Below are 19,297 nucleotides of genomic sequence, written 5' to 3'. Positions count from 1 at the left end.
CACAGCAGAACAATTCAAAATTGCACTCAATACCACAGAGAAAACCGATGGAGTCCTTTGCTCTCTATGGTTGATTCTTATCGAATCCAAGTTCATAACATCGCGACTCATATCACAATCTATTATAATCTAATATCCAAAATAACTATCTGCATTAAAGTTACCCATCCTTCGAATAAAGTTGAACCCTTTTTAATTTGAAACCTCTATTGCAGTCCCCTTAGACAATATAGTTAATGCAATTCTACGCTATCCTAAAGTATTGTTTTATCGGCTAGCTGTAAAAGCACTCCCTCAGGTAAATATTTCTCTAATTATTCCCTATGTTGATTAATTTGCCATAAATCGCTTTTTGAAGAGTATATTAGCAATCATGGAATTTTAATTGATTTCTATTTGGGTAATAAGGTGCACCTAAAGCAAGTTAAAGTGAAATAAGTTCTCTCTCTCTCTCTCTCTCTCTCTCTCTCTCTCTCTCTCTCTCTCTCTCTCTCTCTCTCTCTCTCTCTCTTTCTCTCTCTCTCTCTCTCTCTCTCATCTGAATGTGATGTTTAGCAGTGGATTCTTACGTTGAGTAAGGTATAAGCATATTATTTTGTTCTCAAATACAACAACTGTTGAAATTAGATGTCAAGTACGGTCATTCTGGGATTATTGGGTTATTTATAAAAGCTATTCCTAAACCATGAAAGCCAACCAATGTAATTGACCCTAATCTACTGTTTCACTGTTAAAACTACTGTTTACCAGAAACACTATTGAGGTTGTTTGTTTTGACTAGACCCACTTTGGCTTTACTAAAAGCTGTTTAAATGATGATGCACTCAGTAAAAGAAGGCAACACAATTAAAATACACATTTTGACCTATAGGTTGAGAAATATATTCACAGAAAGAAATGTGAAAAAATAACACTAATTCATCCTAGCTACTGTATCCACCGAAATATGTGTGTTGTGACTTTCCATGTACACGCATGGTATATTTCCCTTCATGTCAAACACCCGTCCCCATGTACCTGAACTGCCAAAGAATTAAACTTTGATCTGTTTTTGAACCAGCTGACCCCCAACCCTTGACCTTTAACCATTGACCCAACACAGGATTCTACAAGCTCTCCTGTACAGTTGAGTTGGACTTATCCTCTGCTGCTGCCGCCTCCACCAATGGAACCTTCTCCTTGATGGGCGAGGCAGAAAGTGTTACGCTGATACTACTATGAGGAGCTTCCACAGAGGTGGCAGGGGGCAGGGGGTTCCCGCCAAACTCACGGGCGATCTCGTCAAAGGTCTTGCCCTTGGTCTCTGGGACTTTGATGAAGGTGAAGATGAAGAAGAAGATAAGTAAGATCATGAAGATGATAAAGACATAAGGCCCACACAGCTCCTACAGAATTACAAACAAAGAGAGAGAAAAACAGTGGAAGTCAGTAATTAACCTAATTAGTCAGCGTATGATTAATTTACATTTTGACTTAAGTGGTTTAGGATTCGTCCCTAATGGGAAACCTCTCACACCTCCAGTTTGGGGAAGCTGATTCCCACCAGGAAGTTGGCGGTCCAGTTGCAGCAGCCGGCCACGGCTATGGCGGCAGGCCGCGGACCCTGGGAGAAGAGCTCCGCCACTATGAACCATGGGATAGGACCAGGCCCCATCTCAAACATGGCCACAAACAGAAACACTGCCCCAATGCTGAGGTAGCTCAGAGATGAGTAGCCCTTCTACTCAGACAGAGAGGGAGAGAGAGAGAGGGAAGGAAGGAAGGAATAAAGAAAGAAAGATGGAGGGAAGAGAGGGAAGGAGGGAAGGAGGGAGGGAGGGAGATGGAGATAATCATCAATACTAGCAATGAAAATGAATTAATGTAATTAATGACATATCTGTTATGTTGAGTGACAACTAATAGAAACTGACACCCACCAACAGGAGGGCAATAGTCATGAGCAGGGCACTGACGGCCATTCCGGCCAATCCGACGAGATGCAAAGTCCTTCGTCCCACCCTCTCGACCAGGAAGAGCTGACAAAGACAGAGAAAGGAGTTACCGTACCGTAAACATACATAACAGAAACACAAAAACCCGAATATATGCAGCATGTTATACTTACAGATACCACAGTAAAGACAGTGTTAACAGCTCCTGCTCCAATAGTGGCGTAAATGGGTTGGGTGACACCGGCTGACTCAAAGATACCAGTTGAATAGTAGAACACCTGAACAGGGTTGGTGGAGGGCGACAATAAGATTAGGTTCTTAATCTGCAACAAGGCCACACTCTAATGAATAGGAAGCCACATCTTATCAAAGTGGTATTTTTTATCATACTGTAAAACGTACGTCCATTAAATCATGTTTAATCCATCGAATAATCCAAACAAATCTCCCAAATATGCAATCATTGAGAGTAGAAGGCATGTTGAATGCTATTCAACTATTCAACTCTGCATGGGCCTGGGTCGCCTTCATAAGGGCAGACCGTAGCACAGCTTTTATTATTGGATAAATTCAGATAGTACCTTCCCGTCGCTGCCTTTTTTCTTCCGTTTCGTGCCTAGTGAATGCGACCCTGTATTGTTAAGCTGTCCTCTGAGATATCTTTGGTGACCTTTCAACTATTTAGAATGTGTTTGTACTGTGGCCCCCTGGGAGTCATAGTTCACTCACAGCATTGATTCCGGAGAGCTGCTGGGAGAGGTGGAGCATGACGGCGATGAGGAGCGGCTGCCGATAGGCTGCGGTGCGGAACAGCTCAGGGATGGTCACCTTCTTCTCCATGGCCATCTTGGAACTCTCCTCCTTCATCTCCTGCATGTCTTTACTCACGTCGTCGAAGCCACGCAGACGCACCAGGGCTGGGGGGAGAAAATGGCAGAGTGAGAGAGGCAGATAAGTTACACTTTAATGTGAAGGACATACAAGTTGTAAAAGAAGAGGATGTATTTGTAAAATCGTTAGGTAATGACAATATGTTAAAGAAAATATTGAAATAGTTTAGGTGCATAAATCTTTCTTTGTTTTGTACAAGATATCCTACAGATATCATTTTCTTTGAGGAAGGAAGTAAGAAATGTAGCGCAAAGCATCTTTAAAGGCCCAGCGTGATCAAAAATGTGATTTTCCTGTGTTTTATTAATATTTCCACACTATGAGGTTGGAATAATACTGTGAAATTATGAAAATGATTAATATTTATGTTTATAACCCCCTTGTTCCTCCCAATTGGTAGTTACGGTCTTGTCTCATCACTGAAACTCGCCAACGGGCTTGGGAGAGGTGAAGGTCAAGTCGAGTCATGCGTTCTTAACACACTGCACGCTTAACCCGGAAACAAGTCGCACCAATGTGTTGGAGGAAACAACGTTCAACTGACGACTGAGGTCAGCTTGTAGGCACTCAGCCCACCACAAGGAGTCACTAGAGCGCAATGAGCCAAGGAAATCCCCCCCGCCAAACCCTCTAATTGTGCCCCGCTCTATGGGGCTCCCAGTCACGGAAGGCTGTGACACAGCCTGGGATCGAATCCGAGTCTGTAGTGTCGCCTCAGGACTGCAAAGCAGTGCCTTAGGCTACAGCATCACTCAGGAGGCCCCTAAATGGTGAAAATTATGATAATGCCCTTTTAGCATAAGAGCTGTTTGATAAGACCGCCTGAAATTTCAGCCTGTTTTTGGTGGGATAGAGTTTTGGCCTGCCTGGTGACATCACCAGGCGGTAAATTAGTTAATAGACCAATAAGAGAGTTTCAAACCTCTATGCCAATAACAGCTCATTTTCAGTTTTTCCTTCCCCACTCAGACCACTCCAAGGCATTCCTTGCAAAATTATTGCTTGAAGAATTGCTCTTTGCCAAGAGGCTAATTTGTTTATTTTTGACCATTTTAATTTAAAATGGTCTTATCACAGTAAGATACTTAATTGTCAGACAAAAGGGATTTGATAATGAGATAAAAACTGCATTAAACCTTTAAATACGTTGAGTACATTTTCTAGCAGACTAGCCAGTAGCACCAACACTAAAACCGGCCTGTGTTGTAGTTGTTTGTTCAGTAGCTGTCCATGGTCCTGCCAGTTCTTTCATTACGGTACCCGTCACATAAAAGACTGACCAAAACATATGTTCCCTTTTTTATTATCTTTTTCACCAAAGCAGTGTGTTTGAAACAAAACAGTGTAAAGGAGATTAAGACATGCACTCAGGTGACCCCCACAGTGTGAAATACTGTAGGGACCGATTTCAAAACCTGCTGTTGGCCTATGCTGTGCGTCAGTCAAGGACTCTTTTCTTGGCTCAACAAGCTTTCGTCTCGCCTGGCCTGTCTAATCCTGTCACTGTATGCGTTAAATTCATGCCCAGTCAGAGGAAGGGCATTAATGCCACAGGCCTATGTTTGGCATGCACAATTCACATTCAAGGGTATTTAACAGACACTACATGACCAAAAGTATGTGGACACGTGCTCGTCGAACATCTTATTCCAAAATGATGTGCATTAATATGGAGTTGGTCTCTCCCTTTGCTGTTATAACAGCCTCCACTCTTGTGGAATGGCATTCCACTAGATGTTGGAACATTGCTGCGGGGACTTGCTTCCATTCAGCCTCAAGAGCATTAGTGAGGTCGGGCTCTGATGTTGGGCGATTAGGCCTGGCTCGCAGGTGGCATTCTAATTCCCCCCAAAGGTGTTCGATGGGGTTGAGGTTATGTCTCTGTACAGGCCAGCCACGTTCTCCCACATCGATCTTGACAAACCATTTCTGTATGGACCTCACTTTTTGCACGGGGGCATTGTCATGCTGAAACAGGAAAGGGCCTTCCCCAAACTGTTGCCACAAAGTTGGGAGTGCAGAATCGTCTAGAATGTCATTATATGCTGTAGCATTAAGATTTCCCTTCACTGGAACTAAGGAGCCTAGCCCGTACCATGAAAAAGAACCACTTACCATTATTCCTCCACCAAACTTTACAGTTGGCACTATGCATTCGGGCAGGTAGCGTTCTCCTGGCATCCGCCAAACCCAGATTTGTCCGTCGGACTGCAAGATGGTGAAGTGTGATTCATCACTCCAGAGAACACGTTTAAACTGCTCAAGAGTCCAATGGCGGCGAGCTTTACACCACTCCAGCCGACGCTTGGCATTGTGCATGGTGATCTTATGCTTGAGTGCGGATCCTCGGCCATGGAAACCCATTTCATGAAGCTCCCGACGAAGCTCTGTTGATGTTGCTTCCAGAGTAAGTTTGGAACTCGGTAGTGAGTGTCAGCAACGGGTGTGGCTGAAAAACCCGAATCCACTAATTTGAAGGGGTGTCCACATACTTTTGTATATATAGTGTCCAATGAGGGCTTATTAGGTACGCCCATATAGTACTGGGTCGGACCCTCCTTTGCTTCCAAAACAGCCTGAATTCTTCAGGACATGGAAACATTGCTCAATTGTTATCAAGGGACGTAAAGTGTGCCAGGAAAACATTCCACACATCATTATACCACCTCCACTAGCCTGTACCTTTCACACCAGGCAGGATGGGGGCATGGACTCATGCTGCTTACTCAAAATCCTGACTCAACAGGAACCGGGATTCGTCGGACCAGGCAATGTTTTTCCATTCCTCAATTGTCCAGTATTGGTGATCGCGTGCCCACTGTTTTTAGCTGATAGGAGTGGAACCCGGTGTGGATGTCTGCTGCAATACCCCATCCGTGACAAGGACCGGCGAGTTGTGCATTCCGAGATGCTGTTCTGAACACCACTGTTGTACTGTGCCGTTATTTGCCTGTCTGTTAGCTTGCACGATTCTTGCCATTCTCTTCCGACCTTTCATCAACAAGCTGTTTTCGCCCACAGGCCGGACGTTTTTTGTTTGTCGCACCAATTCTTGGTAAACCCTGGACACTGTCGTGCACAAAAAGCACAAGGAGYCTGGCCGTTTATGAGTTAATAAAACCGGCCTGCCTGGCACCGACAATCATACCACACTCAAAGCTCCTTAGATCACTCGTTTTTCCCATTCTAACATTCAGTGGAACAGTAACTGAATGCCTTCATGCCTGTCTGCCTGCTTTATATATCAAGCCACTGCCACGTGACTGACTYTCTGTAGGAGCAAACCATTTTCACGAACAGGGTGGTGTACCTAATAGACTGACCACTGAGTGTATGTTTTATTGTGACATACACAAGTATGTTGGTATTGGCATCTTTGTACCACTCGCCAAATTACTACATTCTAATACATTATTTCTCCTCAAATAGATACAATACCAGGTATCAAGCTAAAATAGGAGTGTTAAATGTTTCCATTTATCCTCCTGACCATCCAGAGTAAATGATTGCGTTTGGAGCGTAGCTATAGAATTACTAGAATGTGCAAAGCCCCTCAAACCTCAACAATTTGATGGTTTCTATGGTTTGGAGCACCCACCTTTGCGGGCCTGCTCCTCCTTGTTCTGGTTGATGAGGAGGAAGCGAGGGCTCTCCGGACAGAAGGGCAGCAGAATACACTGCAGCATGGCCGGGACGACCGTCAGAGCCAGCAGCAGAGGCCACAACTTGTCCGACCCCAGCAGAGACTCCAAGCCAAAGATCTACAACACAGAGAGGTTTAGATAGGATTAACTTTACTACAAGGAGTGTTTCATTCACAGCACCACAGCTTACATGCAAACATCAATGGGATATACTGTACGTTGATGGGATGGGAAGCACTGATGGGATATACACTATGGTTGATAGTATTAAACAATACACTAATCCATTGGTGGCATGGAATGGACGAGGCAGCTCTATAAAGGGATTCAAATGGAGAAGGTTTCATGACAGTGTGTGGGAGAAAATGAAGGGGAGGAATATTACTAATTGTATTCTTAGAGCAAGATGTAGTCGCCTATTAAAAAATTGTTGAATATTCATTCAATAATTACAATAATTAGCATATAATTAGACAACGACATTACTCCAATGTTAAGAGGCAAGGGTGCGTGATCAGAAATCGGAATGTCTGCCGGTTACAACTTAATCATATAAGCAGTGGTGTAGTGGAGAGTAAACGCAAGTAAACGTCGTTTACGCGCCTTTTTTTTTTATTCAGCATGAGCATTTACCCACCTTTTGCGGGAAAATACGTTGAAAGTATAGGGGCCATAACTTTATTATTGCTAATGGCSATCAGTGTTTACCCACCAAATTTTTTACCACTGCATATAAGAATATTCCCAATACGCACATAAAACATTATATTCTTATATGGGGACTTTATTCCCAGCATCACAAGCAGACACATGCTATGGTACTGTACATGTTAAGACTATTCCTAAGTTAAGGGGCAGAAATCAAGATGGCTGCCATCAAGGTCTGACCTGAGCCACGAGGATGCCAATCACCACGCCCAGCTGGTGCAAGGTGCCGAAGGCGCCCCGTAGAGGGGTGGGGGACAGCTCCCCCACGTACATGGGCGTAAGGCCTGTAAAGAGGCCGCAGAAGAGGCCGATGACGAGGCGTCCGGCAATAACCATCTCGTAGGAGGAGCAGAGGGTGGAGAAACCCATGAGGAGGCCTCCAATTACAGCCAGGATGTTGACCAGGAACATGGACAATTTCCTTTATCCCAATACCCCGAGACACACACACACACACACACACACATACAGATTGGAGGGTTAAGAGACAACATGTAGAGTAAGAGATAGACAGAGAGAGAGGTTAAGAGGGAGGGAGAGGGAGATGTAGAGGGAAGTAGTGGGAGAAGGAAACAGAGGAATAGTTTAATAGTTTGCAGCGATTCCAATCCCACTCCGCTGACTCCTTGGAGACTCATTGGTTTTGACAGCTTAGCAGAGGTAGAAACAGAAATAGACGAAGGAAAGGACCAGAACTGGAGAGTGACTAAATTCACTCCTAAGGAAAACATTCCCAATACTTTTAATAAACCTTATTCACAGCTGATTGTTGTACCATCGACAATGTGTGGGTAGCTGATAAATGGTTGTGTCTTTTAAAATCAGTGCAGATGACTGACAATGCACTGGCAATGTTATTCTAAGTATCCTGACTCAAATAATATTACATTGTGTGAAGGTGCAGTGGTTTTTAATCTACATGTCAACATTTTTGGTTTTTGCATTGAGAACTGCACTTGCTACCCTGTTTCGGAAATGTTAACATTAGAAATCAAACGATAGTCAGTGAAAAATGGCACCGGGGTGAAATAGGTGAATACTGGGTGACCCCTCACCTCCCAAATCTGTCTGCCATCACTCCGACGCTGAAGGAGCCCACCATGCCGCCCACACTAAAGACGGCCACCGAAAAGCTCCACACAATGGTACACGTTCCTGGTTTGATGGGCTCGCCATACCTCTCCATCCACGTGTTGTTGAAGAAAGCCCGCAGTTTCTAAACAGGCGAGGGGTAGAAAGAGAGAGGGAGAGAGAGAGKGAGAAAAGAAGAGGGAGAGAGAGAGAGAGAATGTCACGCCCTGACCTTAGTATTCTTTGTTTTCTTTATTATTTTGGTTAGGTCAGGGTGTGACATGGGTGATTATATGTTTTGCCCTGTCTAGGGTTTTTGTATGTTTATGGGGTTGTCACTAGTCTAGGGGTTTTGTATGTCTATGGTTGCCTAGATTGGTTCTCAATTAGAGGCAGCTGTTTATCGTTGTCTCTGATTGGGAACCATATTTAGGCAGCCATATTCCTTGAGTATTTCGTGGGTGATTATCTATGTCTATGTTTAGTTGCTTGCGTCAGCACTATGATTATATAGCGTCACGTTCGTTTTGTTGTTTTTGTATAGTTCATTCCGTGTTCTTTCTTTATTAAAAGAAGATGCATTCAAATCACGCTGCGCTTTGGTSTCATCGCTATAACGAACGTGACAGAGAATGATTAGAGATAAAGCGTTTTGAAGATACTATCTCTTGATTTAACGCTTGATGAAGCGCAGTGCAATAGTATAGCGATTAAACATAACATACAGTTTAACAAAACCAAAACCCACACATGCTTTCACTGTTATAAGAAAACACAAAATAAACCTACAAACCTGTTCCGGTGCATTAATGACTCCTGTGTTGTAGCCAAACTGCAGCGAGCCAATGACTGCAGTGGCCAGGGAGAACAGGAGGTATCCTGTCACCTGCTTTTTCTGTTAGAGACAGAATGGGGAGAGTGTATGTTATCAGGGGTTTATGCACAGTACATTCGGATCAAGGAGCCCCTACAGTGTAAAACTAAAACTCTGTCAGAGGCATTAATACTGTTGTACATGCACTGTCTGGAAATGACATCATACAGTTAAAGGTTAAGCTATAATAATGTCTCTGGCCGGGTGTCAAACCCAAGTCATCTGCGGCCTACGTGACTTCATACAGCATTAGCTCACTGAGGTAAAGCCTAAACTTCCCGAAGTCTCAGACAAGTTTACACGTTTCCTGAACCACCTTTATTCTTCTCTCGACCTGTACCACTACTGAATATTTCATTATTTATTCAATATTTTCCAGGATGAAATCTCTTGTGTCCAAATGAATAAAAATTATACTTAGTAGCAAGAATAATATGTCAACTATTGTCTAATAATAATAACCATGAAATAACAATAAAAACGTATATTGACAACATCAAAAAGTTGTTGTACAACTACTAATAGGCTTACAACTAATACAGACTACTGCTAAAACTACTAATACAACTAAGTACCTATAATATATACATACAGACAGGTATATACAATATTTACAAATATCTTCACATGGGGATGTTTTTATTAAGTTAAAAACGCAAACAGTTTGTTRTTAACATTTGAAAAATAACTTTCTTAAATTCACTGTGGGATTTTAATGCCCTGTCAGGGCCTTTGTATCTGAAAGATCTTACTCCAATCTCAGGATGTACCCTTGGAATTTGTAATTGCTGCTGTTGTCGAAAGGAGTAGTGCGAGTCTTGTAAGGTTAGGTGTTCCTATACAGGGACAATTAAGTTGATACATTTAAAAAATAAATTGGTACCCATGCAGTTGTCTTCTGTTTGGGAGTGGCAGACCATTTAGTGCAATGATGTCTTAAAATGGCATCCAAGAAGGAATCTGCAAAGATGGTTATAAGTGACATCTAATTCACAAAGTAAGGTGTTTGTTGTGTTTTGATAGATAATGTCACCAGAGTCTAGGACAGGAAGCAGCAGTTGGATTAACTAAGGTCTTTTTAATGAATACAGTAAATCACGCTTATAGTTCATTGTTTTTCCAATATAATCAATATGCTTTCAAAAAGATAATTCAGATATTTCAACACTTTCGAGCATTGTTCCATGAATTATGAAATTGTCAGCTGTGGAGTTTATTCTTTGCTGTGTACCAAACAGCATCATATAGGACTTTGTTTGATTTAAAACCAAATTATTTGCAAGAAACCATTTTTGTAAAGTGGTCAAATCATTTTGGAGTTGCTTGTTTGAATATAGAGAAAATAAGGGGGGGGTCAATACTGAGCCTTGAGGTACACCTATACTGAGTACAAGAAGTTGTGATTTGTGTCCTATGAAAACACATTATTTTATATTGCTAAGATACACATGGAACCAGTTTAGTGATCTGTTAGTGAAACCGATGTTTTAAAGTTTTCCTGGTGAAATAGAATGATTGCCTAAATCAAATGCTTTTGTAAAATCAATAAAGATGGCAACAGTTCGTTTGCCTTGGTCAGATGAAGAATTGATATCATTAGTAAGTTTCACTAATTCTGTAGTAGCAMAATGGTTGGGTCTAAAGCCAGATTGGAAGGATGAAATTGGGAATACATTAACTTCTCAAAGATTTTTGCTATTGAACAGATATTACTGATATAGGTCTATAGTTATTTGGGTCTAAGGAGTTTCCACCTTTATGAAGAGGGCTTACTCGGGGACATTTCTCTACAAAAGGTATTTCACCAGTCTTTCACCACACTTTTTCTCCATCCCTAGCAAACACAGCTGATTAATCAAATTGCATTCTAAACTGAAGATCTTGATTAGGTGATTATTGGAGTCAGGTATGTTCACTGGGGCTGGGTCAAAACTGTGACACCAATCAGGCCCTCGAGGACTGGAGTTGCCCACCTCTGTTAGAGTATACATTATAACATTAGCAGACCACTTTATAGCCTTATGCATATACATAAGGGTACATGCTGGATACCAAAATGCAGGCCATTTACATTTGGCTGTGTTCTTAAATGGCCCTGTAGCCAGTTCTCAAATGAAACTCCTTGAAGGCCACATACATCAGGTCACTGGGTCTTTTCTGCTGAATCCAGTAATATAGAACTCTATGCAGAGACACTGCTGAGAAGGCATATTGTTAGAGGTTATGTGATACTGGACTGGCCATGCCTCACGGATTAGGTGCTCTTTGGTCCACCTATAGAGCTTGTGGTTGAAGAGGTGTTGAGAGAAGAAATGTGAGGGACCAGTATAGGAAATGTTAAGGCCCCAACTGTTGCTTGTAAATTGCCTTGTGAATACAATGAAATAATAAGCTAAATAATGTGTCACACCCTGATCTGTTTCACCTGTCTTTGTGATTGTCTCCACTCTACCATCTCCAGGTGTCGCCCATCTTCCCCATTATCCCCTGTGTATTTATACTTGTGTTCTCTGTTGGACTGTTGCCAGTTCGTCTTGTTTGTTCGAGTCAACCAGCGTTTTGTGTCACATCTCCTGCTTTTTCTAGTCTCTCTTTTATTGCCCTCCCTGTTTCGACACTTGCCTGTCCTGTCCCTGACCCAGAGCCTGCCTGCCGACCTGTACCGCTACCCCCCCTCTGGATTACCGACCTCTGACTTACACAGACCCTGAGCTAGCCTGCCGCCCGGTACCGTTTATTCGACGTGGTCTGCATCTGGGTCTTCCCTTCATACCTGATAGTACAAACTGGCCATGATTGAAAAAGCAGACCCAGGCCACCTGATCAACGCCATCTCCTCCCAAGGAGCCTCCATAGGTAGGCACGAGGAGTTGCTTCGTGGGCTGATGGAGGGGGTCCAAACGTTGGCTGAGCGCCATGACTAGGCGTTGGACATGCTGCGGGAGCAATTCCGCAGGTTGGCTGGTGGGCAGCCTGCCATATTGTAACTCCACCGCCCCTCAGTAACACGGCGGTTAGCAGCGCCGCCCCACCGGCCACTCCTCCTTCCCGGGAGCCCCGGTTACCTCCCCCGGAACTCTTTAATGGAGAGTCGAGCACCTGTCAGGCGTTTTTAGCCCAGTGTGCCCTCATTTTTAAGCTTCAGGCCTCCTCCTTCCCCTCGGATTGCTCCAGAATAGCCTACCTCATCACACTGACGTCTGGAAGGGCTCMCACCTGGGCTACCGCCGTAGGGGAACAGCACCCGACCATATGCGTGAGCCTGAAGGTGTTCGTGGGAGAGGTGAGGAAGGTTTTTGATGCCCCGTTCTCTCCGAGAGAGAAGCTGCCCGGAAGCTAATCCAGCTCAGGCAGGACGCCCGCGCAGGGGCTGACTATGCGGTGGATTTCCMRACGTTGGCAGCAGAGAGTGCGTGGAACCCGGAAGCATTGTTCGACATGTTCCTGCACGGCATTTCTGAGGAGGTTAAGGACGAGCTTGTGGCTCGGGAGTTGCCCATGGATCTTGACTCCCTCATCACTTTGACCATTCGCATCAATGGGAGATTGCGGGAACGACGGATGGAGAGGGAATTCGATGTCACTCGCACGTCCAGGGATTCCACATCGCCTCCGAGCCATCCCGGAAGTCTCAGACGGTCCGATGTGGGGAATCGGGAGCTTCTTGTGGTGAAGATGGTATTGGAGGAATGGAGGCACTGGCTCAAAGGGGCGGAACATCCGTTCATTATGTGGACCGACCACAAAAACATGGAGTATCTCCGCACCTCCAAGCGCCTCAACTCCAGGCAAGCAAGATGGACCCTGCTGTTTACCCGGTTCAACTTTTCCCTCTTCTACTGGGGTCCAAGAATGTCAAACCGGATGCCCTGTCTTGCCGCTATAACCCTAAGGCTGCCACCCCGGAGCCCGAGACCATCCTTCCCACCTCGTGCCTGGCGACGGCAATCAGCTGAGGTATCAGGAAACAGGTCCGGGAGGCGCAGCGGTCCCAGACGAACCCTGGGGGGGGGGGGGTGGCAGATAACCGGTACGTGCCTGACATTTTCCGCTCCGCGGTCCTGGAGTGGGCCCATTCCTCCAGACTTGCCTGCCACCCAGGCTCCCGGCGAACACTGGCGTTTGTGCGACGACGCTTTTGGGGGGCCCACCATTGTTCCTGACGTCTCTGCATTCATCACCACTTGCACGGTGTGTGCTCAGAACAAGACTCCTCGGTAAGCTCCGGCTGGCCTTCTGCAACCTCTGCCTGCCCCTCACCGTCCCTGGTCCCACATATCCCTGGATTTCGTAATGGGTTTCCCCGTCTGAGGGCAACACTGCCATCCTGCCGGTGGGCGACCGGTTTTCCAAGGCCGCCCACTTCATTCCTTTCCCCAAACTACCCTCAGCCAAGGAGACGGCCCAGCTCATGGTGCAGCATGTCTTCCGGATCCATGGACTGCCCGTGGACATGGTCTACGACCATGGCCCTCAGTTCTCATCCCGGTTCTGGAAGGCGTTCTGCACCCTCATTGGGTCGTCGGCCAGAGTGTCCTTTGGGTTCAATGGGCAGTTGGAGCGAGCCAACCAGGCCCCTGAGACAACTCTACGCTGCCTGATCTCCGCCAACCCCACCACCTGGAGCCAGCAGCTTGTGTGGGTGGAATACGCATGCAACACCCTTCTCTGTTCTGCCACGGGCCTATCGCCCTTTGAATGTTCCCTGGTGTATCAGCCCCCGCTCTTCTCTGAGCAGGAGGAAGAGGTCGGCGTACCTTCTGCCCAGATGTTTGTACGCAGCTGTCGTCGTACCTGGAGGACAAGCGGATCGCCATCGGACCCTGGCTCCTTGGTATCATCTCTGACAGAAGGTATGGCTATCCACCTGGGATCTGCACCTCCGGGTGGAATCCCGCAAACTCTATCCCCTGTTTATTGGCCCGTTTCCCACCTCTAAAATGATTAGTGCCTCTGCTGTTCGTCTTCTGCTGCCCGGTACCCTTCGTATACACCCCAGCTTTCATGTGTCCCGAGTTAAACCTATTTCTCACAGCCCTTTGTCTTCCCTTCATACCTGATAAACAGTTCTTGGCATCGGTATAATTTATTTGATCTTTGCATCACTTTACATCTAACTATAGTTGAATGATGCAATTCTGGTCCATTATAAACACTGCCTTTCCATCTCTTCTCCTACTCATCACCATTTGTCAGATTTCCAAACATATTTGAATGGTATATATTTGCTGTGTTTGTACCTCTCTGTTTTGACGGGAAGGTCTCCCAAAGTGATGGGGGCTCCATTAAATAGTGGAACTGTTTTCACAAAAGCCATACAAATCTATAACAGACATCCCAATGAAAAACAGGAACTGAAGTAGGCAGGGATGTATCACAAGACAAAGTGTGTGTCCGCAAAACGTACACTGTGACAGTCTGTGGTATTTTAACACACTCTAAACAAACAGGAGCAATACACCATAGACCCCACCATACCCGCTCCCCCCCTTCTCTCTCTTCCCTCCCCCTATCACTCTGTTTATATACTGAAGTGCACCTTCCACCACTCCCCATCTCTCTTCTTCTCTTACCCTAACCCCCCTCGCTACCTGTCAAGTCCCAATTACTCAGTAGAAACAAGCAGCCATGAGATGCATTCAAAACAGTGAACTAATCTGTAAAATTCTCTTGATTAGTACAGTAATTTGATCTATATTGAATGCGTCATTTTAAAAGAACACCCAAGTCATGAAATAAGATTAGAGTTGAGAGAAGTTTTAAAATAAGATTGTGGTAAAAGAGCTCTTCAAATGCTGGGTGTTTATTCCACGATTACGCACCGTCATACCTCAGTTATGTTTACAATGCAACTCTGTGCTAGAAGCCTAGAAATAGGGTTGTTTGCAAAGTGAGCAAATGCTCAGATAAAAATAAGCATGCTACAGGGTTGTAGTCCTTTTCAGAGTCACAGAAGTGGAACTTATTTATCTGATCTGAGTGAGCTGTACACTCTGATTCTGTCTCAGGGCTTCATCTCTCTGTCCCTCTTTTTGTTCCCCTCCCTTTCTTTCTAATGATATAATACACCACTTCTTCCACAGCCCCTCCCAGACTGCATCTCTTTCACCCTCCCTGTTTCTATGGATGCACACATGGCTTCTTCCATAGCCCCCTTCATCCAAGAGAATCTGTCTCTCCCTCATTGTCATAACAACTGCCTGGAGGTGACGGTTAAATTGGCACTTGCTAAAAATAGACCAAAAACACACAGCGATAAAACATGACATTGCTGCTCCTTGCACCAATGCATTGTTGAAGGGGAAATACCTTCTCTCTCTCTCTCTCTCTCTCTCTCTCTCTCTCTCTCTCTCTCTCAACTAAATTAAATGACATCCAATTTGCATTATAGGAAAGGCATAACAAAACTAAAAAAAAGCTATTTCTGGACCCTATAATTCATAGAAGAGTAAACTGTCCAATTCTATCACTGGTTCGCTCATGGAAACTCAGCATAGAAGATGAGGATGACTCACTGATATACAGCATCAGACAGTACAACACACACCACTATGAAGTGGGTTTTGAACAGTCACATGACATTCTGACTGCATGCAACAGAATTGGAAATAATTTGGTGGATTGTACTCATAAAAAGGTTAAGGGACCTTTTCAGGGGCCACACATTGTATGGTCAAAGTCTAGTATAGCTGAGTAGTGCGTGGTCAGCATATAATAACAGCAGCATAGGCTACTACTATGTCCACATTGTTATATTAGGGAGCAGCACCTACCTCCTCCTCCACCATCTTCAGTGCAATACTCAATAACAAAAAGCAGCTCTTGATGAGAAGTTGACAAACAGGACAGGAGGACAAGAGAAAAGATCTTCAGGTGGAAAAGGCTTGCGGAACCGCCCAGTCTTCAAAGCTGCAGCCTCAAAAATAAGGAACTGATACGTCGCTGTCCTTGGTGCTGAAACTGACACACAAGAAGAACAACAACGTTACCCTGCTGCTTTTACGAATTCATCTCAAGTAGCCCTAAAATAACATTGTTTTATCATTTCATATCTGACTAGCTTACTTTATAACATCTTCATAGATAGCAATGTATTCAATCGTTTACGATTCCATTCAATTTGTTTATTTTATGTCCAGTTGTTAGGCTACATTGTTACAATGCATAAAAGACAACAATGAATCCGATAGCAGCAAACAATATACCTCGCTTAAAAATCACTACTCTATGAAATGCAAAAAAGAGACTTGGCGGTCAAATGGAGCCATTACCACACGATGCCGGGTGCCTTCTTAACGGGCAAACAAGCAGTATACTTGACCTACTATCAATCCTTCATACGGACGATTTGTCAGCAATGCTGACATACATATGTTATATAATAGTATAAATCAAGCAATTTGCGCAATTCACCTGTCGTGACCAGACGTGCTATTCCCCTCTCACCCTTAACGATTCCACTGGCACCAATGCGGTACTATAAAAACAGCCTCTTGAAAATGTCTACGTTATTCGTTTCCTATAGCTCAGGTTCGTGTAGTGGATGCGCGACGTTCCCCTTCGACAATAGCCCAGCTTCCATCAACCTATGAAAAACGAGATGCTCTCTGCTAACCAACCTCCTTTCTGATTTATCCGTGACTCGCTATTTTGCATCGCATCTCCTGACAGCTATGCCGTCATGGGCAAAGGCGTGATTCTCCTATTAAGGTGGTGATGGTGAACCAGCGTTGTTTTAGTTGTTGGGGATGTAGCGGTCCCCGGGTAGAACCAGTGGATTCAGTGTCCTCCCCATGATGCTCTGCGAAGTCGACCTTGAGAGTGATCAGCTGATGTATGCTGCTGCAGCTACGCGTGTACCAAAGCAACGCATCACGCGCCTGTCACCGAACGCGATACGGATAGTGATCCATCCATTTGGATGCGCTTTCGTGCGACCTTATTCTTCCCATCTAATATTTGTTTAAATGGATGAAGTTGTAACATAGGCCAGTTCSACAATAAGGTTTATAGACATATGCTGAATAAATTGACTCCCGTATCTTGTTCTCAAGCAGAATTTGTAAGAGCCAGTTGGACTGAAACTAAATAACTGTATTGGGTATTACATCACATGGCTGTCAGAAATCTCGTGTCCCAGTGTGAGGATAATAACAGAGTAGCCCATGCCTCAGGGTTATTCAGTCAACATGTACAAGCAGAATGAAACAAATGTTGTTCATAAGTATTTACATTGTTAACTTGTAGGCTTTGTTACCAAATAAAGAGCAAAGCTCTTAGTAATTATTCAGACCATAGGCCAAAGTAAATGCTCCCTTACACAGTGCCCCATTATTCTCAATATAAAAGAAGGCCTACAATATTTTGGCCAATACAGGCCAAAAATACTTTTGACATGTGTGTTGGAGTAACATGGCACACACAGTTGATGTTGCAGCATCAATGTTAATTGAATTTGATGGTACTGGCCCAGGTTGTGTCCTTTCATCATCCTGGTAATTTAATAAAGGTTGAGCCCAGTGGCGGTTCTAGAGTGTATGGCTCCCTGTCCGAACCCCCCCTTCAGCGCCCCCCAACAAACAAAASAAAAGCACCATTCTGCACTAACTGTCATTTTTATTCAGACATTTGGAACAACACAAATATATAATCATAACATTTAGAACTATATAAATATAAAAATATCTACAAAAATAAGACTCACAAATATCAAAAAGAAGTAACAAAGACAAATAGAAACGAATTTGTGTTGATTTGGCACTCCAGCATCAATACATTACCCATCCCCCAACACTGTCAACCAAGAGTCAATACTAAACCGATTCACCTTGGTGGTGTGCAGACTGGTTTTATATTATTCTTAACGATTTGGCACAAACCAGAAAAAAATGCAACAATATGTATGTGAAACTATATATTCACAGTATTATGAATGAATTGTGGTTTATTTGGTAGCATTTGATAGTGTGACTGATTTTACTAATTGCATTATTATTGTACAAAGTTAGAGGTGCGCTATTTGATAGATTCCACCGCTCCCCCTACCTCGGGCTTCCAGTAGGGAGACCTGGGGTCAACCTACCCCCGCCCCCCTCCCCATCTCGTACTTCTGGGTGGGAGACCTTCCCAGGCAGTAGCCTGCCTAGCTCACAAACTAAAATCAGGGCGCCCACTCCGACAAGGTTAATTGACACACAGTCCCACACGGTGACATGATATCATTGACGTGACGTGCAAATGAGCGATAGAAAACCGATCGCGCAAATGTCACAGTTCCAATTCTTTTTTGTGCGGGCGCCCCGTGGTGCCCCCGGCCAGATGACGCCCTGGGCGGCTGCCTATGTCGCCTATACCTAAAACCACCAATGGTTGTGCCTGTATTTAGTCTCTGAGCAATTTTCTTTTGTAATTGACCCTTTCCTCATTGCAATTCCTTTCCTACAACCCCCATGGTCAGTTGCATCATTTAGGGATTTTATTTCATTTTATTGTTCTAACAACTTCATTTTGTAGTTTCTGTTGAACACGTATCTTTTAGCAACGCACATGCCAATCAATGTTCAACCATAGGCACACATAGGCCTGTAAACACTGTTTCCAACCCATGCTATGATGTGTTAGTGGAAGAAAATAGTGGTATCCTTTAGAATGTCTTCAACAGGTTGGGACAGATGCTGGTGGGAGGAGCTATAGGATTACGGGCTGATTATACTGTCTAGAATGGAATAAATGGAAAATGGTCAAACGTGTGGTTCCATATGTTCAATGCTGTTCCATTTATTCCATTCTAACCATTACAATGAGCCCATCCTCCTATAGCTCCTCCCACCAACGGCCACCGGGTTGTGGATAGCAGTGGAGGCTCCTCGGAGGAGGAAGGGGAGGACCATCCTCCTCAGTGATTTTCAGAAATATAAAAATTGTAAAACATTAAAAAAGTTATCCATTTTAGATAAAACTATACTAAATATAATCACGTCACCAAATAACTGATTAAAACATACTATTTTGGGGCCTCCCGGGTGGCGCCACCAGAGTCTCTGGGTTCGCGCCCAGGCTCTGTCGCAGCCGGCCGCGACCGGGAGGTCCGTGGGGCGACGCACAATTGGCATAGCGTCATCCGGGTTAGGGAGGGTTTGGCCGGTAGGGATATCCTTGTCTCATCGCGCTCCAGC

General features: G+C 44.4%; 1 protein-coding gene across 1 annotated transcript; it reads right to left on the bottom strand.

Moving 5' to 3' along the window:
* Positions 1 to 659: 659 nt before the first annotated feature.
* LOC111956174 (solute carrier family 2, facilitated glucose transporter member 1) lies at positions 660 to 16,747 on the bottom strand. Its single transcript, XM_023976624.2, has 11 exons — positions 16,536 to 16,747; positions 15,896 to 16,082; positions 9,042 to 9,143; positions 8,233 to 8,393; positions 7,358 to 7,598; positions 6,424 to 6,586; positions 2,664 to 2,851; positions 2,108 to 2,212; positions 1,920 to 2,018; positions 1,517 to 1,720; positions 660 to 1,385 (listed from the first exon to the last, which is right to left on the bottom strand). The coding sequence occupies exons 2-11, from the start codon at positions 15,908 to 15,910 to the stop codon at positions 1,107 to 1,109; spliced, it is 1,557 nt and encodes a 518-aa protein (XP_023832392.1). The 5' UTR covers positions 15,911 to 16,082; positions 16,536 to 16,747; the 3' UTR covers positions 660 to 1,106.
* Positions 16,748 to 19,297: the final 2,550 nt, after the last annotated feature.

This window comes from Salvelinus sp. IW2-2015, linkage group LG31 (genome assembly GCF_002910315.2).
Source record: "Salvelinus sp. IW2-2015 linkage group LG31, ASM291031v2, whole genome shotgun sequence".
Classification (NCBI taxonomy): domain Eukaryota; kingdom Metazoa; phylum Chordata; class Actinopteri; order Salmoniformes; family Salmonidae; genus Salvelinus; species Salvelinus sp. IW2-2015.
This window is presented reverse-complemented; position numbering and strand designations above follow the sequence as displayed.